This window comes from Eretmochelys imbricata, chromosome 8 (genome assembly GCF_965152235.1).
Source record: "Eretmochelys imbricata isolate rEreImb1 chromosome 8, rEreImb1.hap1, whole genome shotgun sequence".
NCBI lineage: Eukaryota > Metazoa > Chordata > Testudines > Cheloniidae > Eretmochelys > Eretmochelys imbricata.
The window spans coordinates 69,532,098-69,544,577 of NC_135579.1; the positions used below are offsets into that span (position 1 = coordinate 69,532,098).

At 39.1% G+C, this 12,480-nt stretch overlaps 1 protein-coding gene across 4 annotated transcripts in view; it reads left to right on the forward strand.

Annotated features, from left to right (window-relative positions):
- COL11A1 (collagen type XI alpha 1 chain) overlaps positions 1-12,480 on the forward strand; it is a 228,180-nt gene that overhangs the window by 214,060 nt on the left and 1,640 nt on the right. For all 4 annotated transcript variants that reach the window (XM_077823830.1, XM_077823832.1, XM_077823829.1 and 1 more), the window contains 9 exons: positions 3,795-3,848; positions 4,873-4,980; positions 5,630-5,683; positions 5,788-5,823; positions 5,948-6,001; positions 6,941-7,190; positions 9,473-9,585; positions 10,850-10,918; positions 11,609-11,842. In XM_077823830.1, coding sequence (XP_077679956.1) covers positions 3,795-3,848; positions 4,873-4,980; positions 5,630-5,683; positions 5,788-5,823; positions 5,948-6,001; positions 6,941-7,190; positions 9,473-9,585; positions 10,850-10,918; positions 11,609-11,842 — 972 coding nt within the window. The remainder of the gene's footprint in view (positions 1-3,794; positions 3,849-4,872; positions 4,981-5,629; positions 5,684-5,787; positions 5,824-5,947; positions 6,002-6,940; positions 7,191-9,472; positions 9,586-10,849; positions 10,919-11,608; positions 11,843-12,480) is intronic.

The window sequence follows — 12,480 nt, forward strand, 5'->3', positions numbered from 1 at the left end:
CACCTCCTCTCCCCAATGTACACATGTCCAGTGTGAGATTAATGGCTCTGAGAAATTAATGCCTCTTCTACATGTGCATATGCCCTGCGTCACTTGGATTTTCACTTTATTCTGTACAAATTAATCAAAATCAGAATTTTGTTTTGCTCCTCATACGAATAGCAAGAGATTTATCAAGTTTGAAAGTGAAGAGTTCTTCCAGACATAGAGATCCTGTCTCATCTTTCCAGATTTTTAAAAAATAAACACCTTTGTTGTAACTATCACAAGATTAATATCTTAATAGACTTCCCTTATGTCCTTGTTAAAGTTAACAGAAAAACTCTCAAGGAGGCAGAAGGGGAAAGGAAAATTATGTGAGTTTCCGATCATGAAGTTTATTCCAAATTCTTCCATCGGTTTTATGAGGAGAGCTCACAAGATCAACCTTTGGTTGTGTCAGATCTGGAATAAGTAAGGGGTTCACAGTGCTCCAAACCCTGTGTACCTCTGGGGCATCTGTAGAATCTCAGTGATATTGGTGTGGATCCCCAGGCCTTCTGGCTTCCTGCAGTTTTATCCTGCCTGCCAGTCAGCACAACACCAGTGGAGCCCTTTGGCGGATTTCTCCTAGCATCGTCTAACACTGGATCCTCTAAAAAAACCAGGGTGCTGTATTCTATAATGCGGAGTTCTGCTGAGCCTTGGACTGTAAAAACTTCTGAGTGGCTGTCCCATGGAGCTGAGAGATAATTAAGATCCCTGTCTCTTCCTTGTTTTTTCCCCTTGACAGAAATCTAGCTCTGGAGCTCTGAACCTCCCCCTTTCTCATGGTTTGGCTAGGTGCAGGGCCATACAGAAATCTAGAAGCCAAGGTCAGGTCTTTCTTAGGCCACAAGAGAAAATGAGCACTTAGCCCTCATTGGAAGACGTTACAAAATCACCAGTTTGATGTGATTTACAACCTCTTCTCCAAAATAACCCAGACCTGGAAGAGCAGAAAGAAGTGCATTGGCTGAACAACATGAGGAAGCTTGCATATTAGGCCAAATTCTGCCCTGATTTATTCTCTCACTACCTCCTTCAGTGCAATCTCCATTAAATCAGGACAAAATGTGGCCCTCTATATCTGGCTCAAGCAAATGCACATTTGGGAGTTCTAAACTCACTCACAAATGAAAATTAGGGAAGACTGTTTTGTACCCATAGCAGAGGATGTGAAGTCAGAAGCTCTTCACACAGTGGAAATGGCAGCTTCTGGATTTTCCATTTTGTTCTCTTGGGAATGTGTTTTCCAACTCCTGTGGCGTCCTCTAGCTCCCCACTTCCACGTTTACTTTCCTGTCTTCAAATCTCACATCATGGTACCCTGCTTTTCATCTCAGGAATGCTGGGAATGACTCCTGCCAGTGTCAATTTGTGGACATTTCAGGTGGTACATTACTAAATTAGATATTGAGCACCACATACTTCTGTGGATTCTGTCTAGCCTCTTTTAAAACTAATTCAGATAAAGTAAGTTTAACTACCAGCTAATGAAATGATGTCCATTAACACTGCTTAATCTCTTGTGTTATTGTGTGTGTTTGTGGTTTCCGATGTTCTGGGCTATGGATAAGTAGCTGTCTCCTAGGTAGATTTTCTAAGCTCCCATACATCTACATTTTGTTAAAAAAACAGCAAATAAAAAAGTTGTTTCAAAATGCACCACAGGAGCGTCTTCTATAATCATGATACTGTAGAGATCGATTTAAGACTATAGAACCTTATTAGATTAAGATTTTTAAATTGTCAATAAAAGTTTAACAGTCTTGCTCTAGTGAGATATATTTACATTGATGCCAAAAGAAATTGCATTTCAGTTTGTATCAACATTAAACACATAGTGCTAATGCTGTCACTGTGATGTTATTTTTTTAAAAGCTCCCATTTTTAAATCCTCATTTTAATTGCATTTGTTTACAAGGTTAGTGTGAGCCACAGTTTCACAGAGTCACAGGGGTGAGTGATTCAGAAAAACTATGGCTCTGGCAATAGTGTGTTTTATAATATCATTGTCATCATACATAGGCTTTCCCAAAAAAAGCTCTTTAAAAGATACATACTGTAGGGTACCAAAACAAGTTTGGTAAATTCAGACTGATGCCATTTGGAAGGCAGTTCCCTTCTAAATCTCTGAGAAATTAGTGTTTTGAGAACAGTTCATCCAGTCCAATTCTTATGGGATATTCCTTAAGCCATTGTTGAATCTATGCACACTGCTGTCATGATGGCTGAATCTGGCAGCATGGGCAAAATTTACAGTAGAGCTGACAGTCTCCATGTACAGGTTCATAAAACATGGAGTGGTTCTGGTTAGTTTATGTATGCTTGTAATTTAACAATACATCTCCCTACACAGTGCCAAATAAGGACCCTATCCTGCAAATCTTAGGCAAGTAGTGCCATTGACGTCCATTGGATTACTTATATGAAGAATGACCACTCACATGGCCAAATTTGAAGAGTCAGGCCCTACATTTCCCCACTGGTGTCCCGTGGTGCATGAATTCTAACTGGATAATATAGTGCTTCACACTTTTGTACAGCTTTTGTTTTTTAAGCACCCTGTCGAGAGCTGACAGAAGCAGCATTAGCATTGCTTCCCCAGGACCAATTACGGACCAAAATTGGGGAAAAGAGTTTTCCTGACTCTCTTTTAGAAAGCACCTTCTACAGCCGTGGTGCTGTATAAATGATTGGGGTGGCATTGTTTTAAGAGAAAAAAATATTTACTGTAGGTACTTATATGGCCCCCATCACTGTAGTGTCTAAGTGCCTCCTAGTCTTTAATGTATTATCCTCATGGCGCCCTGTGAGGTAGGGAAGGGCTATAATCTCCATTCGACACTTGGGGAACTGGGGCATGGAGAAACTAAGGCCCATTTTTAAAGTTATTTTGACATTGTTCTGCTTGCATTGCAAGGCCTAAGGGTCAAAAGTCTGAAGGTATTGAGGTGTCTAACTCCCATTGAAATCAATGGCACTTAGGTGCCTATATACCTTTACAAACTTGGCCCTAAATGACTTACACAGCCAAATCTCATTTTCAGAAGTGGCAGTGCTGAGCAAAGCAAGGCCTAAGTACCTTTAAAAAGCTGGGTCTAAGCAATTTGCCCAAGGTCACACAAGAAGTCTGTGACAGAACAGGGAATTAAACCCTGAGCTCCCTACTCCCAAGATAATACCCTAACCCTGGACTGAAATATGGAGTGGCTCTCAAACGAATAACAAAATAGGGGGAAATTAATATAAGACACCTGCTTAACAATCTGCAAGACATTACTAATCCTTACTACCAACTTAAGTGGTCTCTTTACCACTGTGTTAGGATAGGGACAATAAAGAACAAGCGTTATTGGAGAAGTAATGAAAAGCATGTAAAGTGCCTACAAGCAAAAGTAATAAGATCAACAAAACATAGATTAGAAAATCTGATTAACTATCACATGCTTCATTGGGTACTTCCAGTGCCACGTGGCGACTTTTAATTGACCTTTAAAGAGCTCTTTCCTCATAAATTTCCAGTCACAGAGGCCCTCACTTCCACTTTCTAGTCTTGTCAAAATCAGCTATTCTATTCAGAAATGTTTCTTTTATGCATACACTTAAAGATTATCTTGTGCCTTAAGTTGTACACACAGCCCATCATCAGCCACTGAATGCCACCATACCTGAACTTACAGTACTTTTATTATTTCAAGTAACTACTATGAGTACATCATGCCGTGCCATTTAAAACTTGTGTTTAACATTATTTCCTTTGACCTATTTAGGGTCCACCTGGCTTGCCTGGACTGAAGGGGGATCCCGGTTCTAAGGGTGAGAAGGTAGGCTGACATTTCTCACTTTGTGTCTTCAGTTTGCGAAAGGCTCCATTAATTGCATCATCAGTCTAAAAGCCAAGTGTTGGCTGAGTGCATAAGACAAAAAAAAAAAAGTATTTCTGTTATATAAAAGATGCCATAGTGACATGAAAGGTCCATGGCACCCATCAATCAACTCTCCACTGCCATAATAAATAATAATAATAATAATTAATAATAAATAATGAAATGGTAGGCCACATCTGCCCATCCTAGCAGCATTCAGAGAGAAAGGAACAGTTATTGCCTGGAAGGTAAATTTAATGACCCTGGCTTTTCTCTGTTATTAGGAGCCCACAGAAATCCATAGGGGAAAAGCATATAGTTTCACAGATGGGAATAAGACACATTAGCTTTTATAGAGAGAGAGAGCCAAAAAATATAAATATAGAACAATTGTTGTATTTGTCTTTACTGTGAAGTAATAGCAGAAATGACTTTAAAGATATAGAATGGGCTTGTCAAAGGATCCTAAGGGAAACAGGCACCGGAATCCCATTGAGCTATCAGGGCACGGGGAACTGTAGGTAGAAAGGGAAATTGTTTGGAATGAAGCCCATTCTATTGTGAGTTATGTTTTATTTACATACTTGGATCAGGTATTTAAAAATGTATATTACATATTGAGGTGGTTTACAACTCACAAATGTGTCTAGAGCATTTAAATACTGACAAGGGTGTGACTTGATACTGATAGGTATTGTTATTGGCTTCAGTAAGTAGCTACTATGTAGCACTCACAGATTTATTTTTCATGGAATACGTAAACTCTGCAGGTAATCTCTGAGCATAAATGTCAGCAAATGCATGTACCTGCAGAATAATTGTGTGCCTACTGTTTTTAGAATTTTTAGGATTTCTCTGTAAATACCTTCAGTGATGACTTTTCAATACCCTAAGCTATCAATATATATTTCTCATGTAATTTACATTATTCATAGTTATATATATTGACCTTCAATCTTACTTTTCTCTGACTCTTTTCTAGGGACATCCCGGTCTGATTGGTCTGATTGGACCTCCAGGAGAACAGGGTGAAAAGGGTGACAGGGGTCTTCCGGGTCCACAAGGGGCTCTCGGAGCCAAGGGCGATACAGTTAGTAAAACATACTTTTGTTTCCATTTAAGTTCTGTACAAGCCTGTTCTCTCTGCCAAGTCAAGAAGAAGAAATTTTGAATTCTAAACCCTTTGCACAGATCTTGTATATGAGTAGCATTTAAATTGCAGCAGCACCTAGTATACCCGTGAAGAATTAAGGTCCCATTGTGTTAGGTGCTGTACAAACATGTCACAAAGCTAAAGAGCTCAAAATCTAGCTTACAGACAAGGCTCAGTAGATGGATGAAACAAACAAATAGGTGGAGGACATGGTCACAACAATTTGCTCAGCATTTTCAGTTACACTAGCTGTGCTCACAATGGAGCTCATCATCTGCCTAGCTTTTATCAACTGGCAGTGTTCTGTGTGCATGATGTCAAAAGCGAGCCTTAAGGAGGATTTGGCAGTGGATGGGGTAGTGGCTTTATGAACTTTGGAGGGTGAGAAGTACAAAAACAGAACTCAAATTGGCATGTCATGTTGTTAATCATAAAACAAGGTCTAGATCATTAAGCCGACTCAATCCCTGCGTAGAACTACTCTGAGGTGTACTTAACTAGTCATCTTATTAACCCTGTCACTGTTGCTCAGTATAGCAGAAACAATGGAGCTAGAATAACGTAGTTTCTGCTCATTCTTCTTTAGGGCATTCCCGGTCCCGCTGGTCCACTCGGCCCCCCTGGCCCTCCTGGTTTACCTGTAAGTAATTACATCCAAAGTGTCTTGCCAAATATTGTTCAGTTCAAAATATTCCCGTCTTAGCTTAAGTACAACTCGGTATAACTGTGTCCGTTGTCCCCTAGGGTCCTCAAGGTCCAAAGGGTTCCAAAGGATCCTCTGTAAGTAACTCCTCTCCAGGCTTGTTCTGTATTTTCCCTTGGGGTTGGTGGTTTTCTTACAAAAAATTAGGCTGTTTTGTTTTTCCAAGATTGCTAACATAGTGTTTCTTTCACTGATTTGCAGGGTCCTGGTGGTCAAAAGGGCGATGGTGGTTTACCTGGCCCCCCAGGTCCTCCCGTAAGTAAAATCACTTATTTGACAATGCATTCAGTTAATGGTCTAAATGATCCTGTTTTGTAACACTGGCAGGTAGGACTTTGGAAAACTGCAGAAAAGGAAAATATTAGAGATGGTTCGAAATGTTCCAAACCGAATGCTTTTCTGTTGGAAAATTCCAGTCCATAAATGCAAAAAATTTCATGGAAACGTGATGTCTCTGATGAACATTCATTCTGAAACAAAAATTTGGGAAAAAAAAAAAGGGAAAAACTTTTCCTTTTTCAGAACATAACATTTTGATTTTCCATTTTTTGATTTTATAAAATGTAAAATTAAAAAAAAAGTCAAAAGCAAAATGAAATATTTTGATTTTCTTGAAATGAAACATTTTGCTCAATCTGAAATGCAATTGATGGAGGAATTTTGGTTCTCTGGAAATTTCAATATTTTTGGTTTCATTCTGGAGTATAAGCATACCAAGAGACTGTCTGTCTCAGGTTGTTTCCCAGGTGCATTAGAAAAGCAACCCCAGAACTGCCCCCCTTTTGGGGGGCAACTTAGCCTTCTCCAAGTGGCTGGCCAGCTCTGCTAGGCAGTGTGGTGGTGGACATTGTGGGTGGAGCCTGGGCCTGCCTCTTACATGCCCCCTTTGGGGCATTGCAGGCCTCTGGGAAGCAGGAATATTGCAGTCCCTACATTTTTCTGAGCACATGGACTGTGATTTTGCTCCATGTGGCATTCCCCCTGCTCTGCTCCCATATAAGGGCCAGGCAGAATCTCTCGCTGTTTTTCTGTAATCAAGCCTTGACCAAACGAAAGGAAATCCGAGAAAAATAAAATAAAAAAAGAAGACAGACCATTCAAACCACCTCCAGCCAGGATTTCCATCTATCAATCTATTTATGCATCTGGAAAATAAAATTAAAATGCAAACAAAGTATGTAATGTACTTTTCAGGGTCCTCCCGGGGAAGTTATCCAGCCTTTGCCAATCCAGTCACCCAAAAAGACAAGAAGATCTTCGGATTACATGCTGGCTGATGCAGCTGATAACATCCTGGATTATTCTGATGGCATGGAGGAAATATTTGGTTCACTCAATTCTCTAAAGCAAGATATTGAGCATATGAAGTTTCCAATGGGCACTCAGAACAACCCAGCCCGAACTTGCAAAGATCTACAACTCTGCCACCCAGACTTCCCAGATGGTATGTTAATATTACATGACAAAAGCAAATGGGCTGAGGTTATGATTTACTAAGATATATTGTCAGTTCATTAATTCCAGTTATATGGTTAATATAGTCTTTCAAGAAAAGCTAAGAAAATGTTCGTTAAATCCATTATTGGAGGCAAAAAAAGCCATTTATAAACATGGTGAATTTAATTTCAACTACAGAAATTCGGTGTCTGTAAAGCAAGAGTTCATTACATATGCAATACAGTCAGTCTGGTTTTAGATGTACAGATTTTACAATTTGCTTTACAAAAAAAAAAAGCATATTAACAAGGAGAGAAATAAAAGTTTAAATGTTTATTTAGAAAAGGAGGCTTTGCATTTTACAAAACCACCTTTTTCCAAAGAACAAAGGGTGAAGTCCTTGTGCCATTGGGGTCAATGGGAGCTTAGCCACAATGATGCCAAGATTTCACCCAAAAGATATAACTATTTTAAGACTGGGGGTGGGTGGCTGGGTGCAGATTTGTTTTAGGTGCTACATATATTAGTCCAGAATTTTAAAAAATGATCAGAGAGTTGTACGAGACCTTCCTGAATTCTGCTCACAATACGTTCCCTCATAATTCTTTCCTCCTAAAAACACATTAAGCAAAAAAGACTGAGGTTTATGTGAAATGTACAGACATATTCAAGATTATGGCAATAAATCTGGCATTAAAGTTTAATAAAATGCAGAGTCATAAATTAGGCAGTGTTTCAGAGAAATAGCTTTGTTTATTTTTTAATTTTTTTAACTGAGCTTACTCTCTGGTAAGCTTTAAATGAAAGCCAACTTTCACACAGCTCTCCTGCTTTTATATTTCTTCTATTGTAATGAATATTTCTCCCTGTTCAAAGTAATTTTTTCACATTTTCAAATGAGAGCAAAAATACATCTTGACAATTTAATACTACTTATTGTTTTCACTCTAGACAGATAAAAACAGATGGTTGCCTTGAGGAACAGTTAAGTAGTGAATGTGCTGTATGAAAAGTACATATATTACAATTCAGTACCTCCATTATAATGACTATCTTTCATAGAAAATCTCTGACTTGTTCACTTACCAGTATTTATCTGTTATGGGGAGCTTTTGTTTTAATATGAGTGAGGGTTTAATTTGGTTAAAATAAAAGTGAAAACATTCATTTCTTTACAAAGCTCTTGGGAGTGGGAAGATAGCTGTCAGGACTGCGTATTTTAAATAAAGAGCGTCTGAACAAAGAAGGCTTAAAAATAACCTGTATCTATTACCACAGATATCACACATATATCCTTATGTTCCATACTGTACATTCAGGAGACAGTATTACTGCAAGGATTGGTAATGCACGCCGTTCAGAAACCTGCACTTTGGCTCGCACCTGGGCTAGGAGGGTAGTGACTGAAAACCCTTGCTATTTGCTGTTCTGCCAGTAGTGTGCAGTTAGCTGGTGGTGTTAATCCACAACACAGAAAACACCATTATAATTAGAATGATTGTTAGCAGTCACCTTAGAGACTGACATTTGAATGGTCTTGGGACTGACTATAGCACTCACCCTCAGCCCTTGTCTACACTAGCATTTTTAGGACCCATAATTCCCAACAGTGCATATCCACCAGTTGTAAGAAGAATCCTCCCAACACTTGCACCCCCCCTTTCCTGGGAAATGTTGGATAAAAAGCCTCACCAATTTGCATAGGTGACCACAGACCCAAACCCTTGGATCTGAGAACAATGAACAAGCATTCAGTTTTCTTACAAGAAGACTTTTAATAAAAATAGAAGTAAATAGAAATAAAGAAATCCCCCCTGTAAAATCAGGATGGTAGATATCTTACAGGGTAATTAGATTCAAAAACATAGAGAACCCCTCTAGGCAAAACCTTAAGTTACAAAAAAGATACACAGACAGAAATAGTTATTCTATTTAGCACAATTCTTTTCTCAGCCATTTAAAGAAATCATAATCTAACACATACCTAGCTAGATTACTTACTAAAAGTTCTAAGACTCCATTCCTGGTCTATCCCCGGCAGAGACCAGTATAAGACAGACACACAGACCCTTTGTTTCTCTCCCTCCTCCCAGCTTTTGAAAGTATCTTGTCTCCTCATTGGTCATTTTGGTCAGGTGCCAGCGAGGTTACCTTTAGCTTCTTAACCCTTTACAGGTGAGAGGAGCTTTCCCCTGGCTAGGAGGGATTTCAAAGGGGTTTACCCTTCCCTTTATATTTATGACACAAATCAATTGTTATCTTAAGTAAATCCTCTCTTGTTTGTTTTAGGTGAATATTGGATTGATCCTAATCAGGGCTGCTCTGGAGACTCCTTCAAAGTGTACTGTAATTTCACAGCGGGTGGCGAAACTTGCATCTACCCAGATAAGAAATCTGAAGGAGTAAGTACCAATCTGTGTTTTGGGTTGACTGTTGACAGTTCCTGCCATGTTGTTGCAATATTGAACTAAATAGTAAAATGATACTGTCATGTTTTCATTTATCTATTTTTCTTACAGGCAAATTATTATGTTTAATTTGCATAAACATGAGTAAGGCTGCGAGTCTGTTACGGAGGTCACGGATTCAGGGACTTTCCGGGACCTCCGGGACTTCTGCAGCTGGCAGGTGCGACTGACCCCAGGGCCAGCAGCGGCAGCAGCAGTCCCAGGCCTCCCCCTCACCTCGAGCACCAGCGGGTGCCTAGGAGCCTTCCCCTCTCAGAGCACCAGCAGACACCCCAGAGTCGCCCCTCCGGAGCAGCAGCTGCACCCCTGGACCCCCCCCCAGAGCATCCAAGACTTAGTGAGGGATATATAGTATAAGTCATGGACAGGGCCATGAATTTTTGTTTATTGCCCGTGACCTGTCCAGGACTTTTACTAAAAATATCCATGACTAAATCTTAGCCTTAAATATGCGTAAGGCAATGAAATGATACACAGAGTTAACAAATAGCCACTTTTTACCCCCTTTTTCTCAGATGTACATTTTTACTCACCTGCTTGCTAGCCAAATGTCTCCTACAGCCCAGGACGTGACCCAGCTAGTTACCCATTACTAATGAACACACAATGTTCAATCTGAGACCTAAACGATAAACTAGTGTCTGATTTTCTACTGTCTTACCCCTACTGGTATCATTTATACCTGTACAAAGTAGCTGAAAAACACTACTATTATGAACTTGTAGTGTTTCACACCCATAAGTATAAATGGTTGCCTATGTGCAACCAGTGAAGAAAGTGGCTTTCTAAAAGCCTGTGTAGACAAGGGATATGAATCAATGTAGTCATACCAGTGCAAATCCTAATTAATCCAAACGGGTGCAGTTTACCCCAATAACTTATCTGAATTGATCTGAGGTGTCTGTACAGTTTATGCTCTGTACAGTTTATGAACAGAAATTATTCTGTCATCTTTAATTCAGTTCCGTTGGTCTAAAGTAATTAATTTGTAGATATTTTATCTCTGTCTAAACAAAGTATCCAGTTTTAGGGAATTAAATAAATCAGATGTAGCTGTGTCTCTGCATAGTTCCGAAGACCACTTAAAATAGGTTGATATCCCAGAAGGAAGATTTATTTTGCAGTTTTTGATGTGAAAATGCATTCTTTTTTCTAACACACGTTGTAAATACTCACATTCTCTGCTCCTTTACAACAGGTAAGAATTTCATCATGGCCAAAGGAGAATCCAGGAGCCTGGTTTAGTGAATTTAAGAGAGGCAAATTGGTAAGTAGTCATCTCAACATACAGTGATTAACAAACCAGGCAGGTACTATCACCAAGTAATCTTGACTATATAATACAAAAAGGAATTTGTGCAGCCTCAACCTTTGCCCCCTTAAACATAAGAGCAGTAAAGTGGCCTCTTTCAAATAGGACAGCAGGAGCCTGCCCTGTTCTTGCCTATTTATCATGCTTCAAATGTAGCAAAAATGCCAGTGGTTAACTGCAGAGCGGACTGATGTATTCTGGCAGCTCTTGCACCACCACTAACCCTCTGCAAAACAGCTTGAGTGCAGATCCCCATGCTCCATTCCAGGTACACTAAAGATAGGCTGCAGCATCATTTATGCATACTCAGTAAAAGACATATAGTTACGATTAACTGAACCTATGTCCCAGAAGAATTTGCTATTACAAGCTCACAGAGTATTCTGGAGATGATTCTCTGAGTCTTGCAATAGGATGCAGCTAAATGTATAGTTGTTTGTCATAATCCCTGCTATAAAATGAAAACCTGTGTACTGATTCATAGCTTGATTGTGCTTTAAAATCTAACAATGACAATATAGTATGTATCAGCTGATTTTCACATTAAAGTCAGTTAATGGGATTCTGTGTCAACTGTAATTTTCCACTTTTGCACTTAAGAGACGGAAACAACCAAATGTTCATATGCCTACTTATATTTTCCAGCTTTCCTATGTGGATGTTGAAGGCAATTCCATTAATATGGTTCAAATGACATTCCTTAAACTACTGAGTGCCTCTGCCAGACAAAATTTCACTTACAACTGTCATCAGTCAGTCGCTTGGCATGATGTGTCATCTGATAGCTATGACAAAGCACTGAGGTTCTTAGGATCAAATGATGAAGAGATGTCTAATGACAATAATCCTTACATCAAAGCTCTTCATGATGGTTGTGCAGTAAGTATAGGCTCAAAATATTCTTTTCTACTATAATATAACTGGTGAGTTTAGTAGTCAAACTAGTTCATTCTTATGCTGGCTTCCTTCTGAGACAGGCTCTGAAGATTTTGTTTTTAATACTCTGCCATTTTAGTAGATTTTAACTACAATGAATTAGTCACTTCTTTAAATTTCATATGAAGAAAAATATCAACCATAAATTAAGCAATAGCAAAGCAAAGTTTGGCATGAATGGTTGCTGTTAGTGCCAATGTGCTGAAATTAGATATTTTGCTATTGTAAATGTTAGGTAAAGGAAAAGCAGCAGAAAATAAGTATTGAGAAAGGAGGCATTGCACTGTTAGTATATATTAACTCTCTGAAATCAGTTAATGCAAGGGGAAGATACATAGTGAAAACACCAAAAATGTGCATTGGATAGCAGTCCTTCATAGATACACAGTGGATCCAAAGCTTGTGAACAAATTGCATAGTTTGACATGTGTGCATTGCTTATCTAAAAGAAGAGCAGAAATCAACACTAGGTAAAGTCCAGAAATTATATCCTTCCCACTCTTCTCCCAGCTTCCCTAGTGTCACTAGGAATATTCCATACACGCACCAGATATCTGATCATCTCTCCAACAAGGTATTGG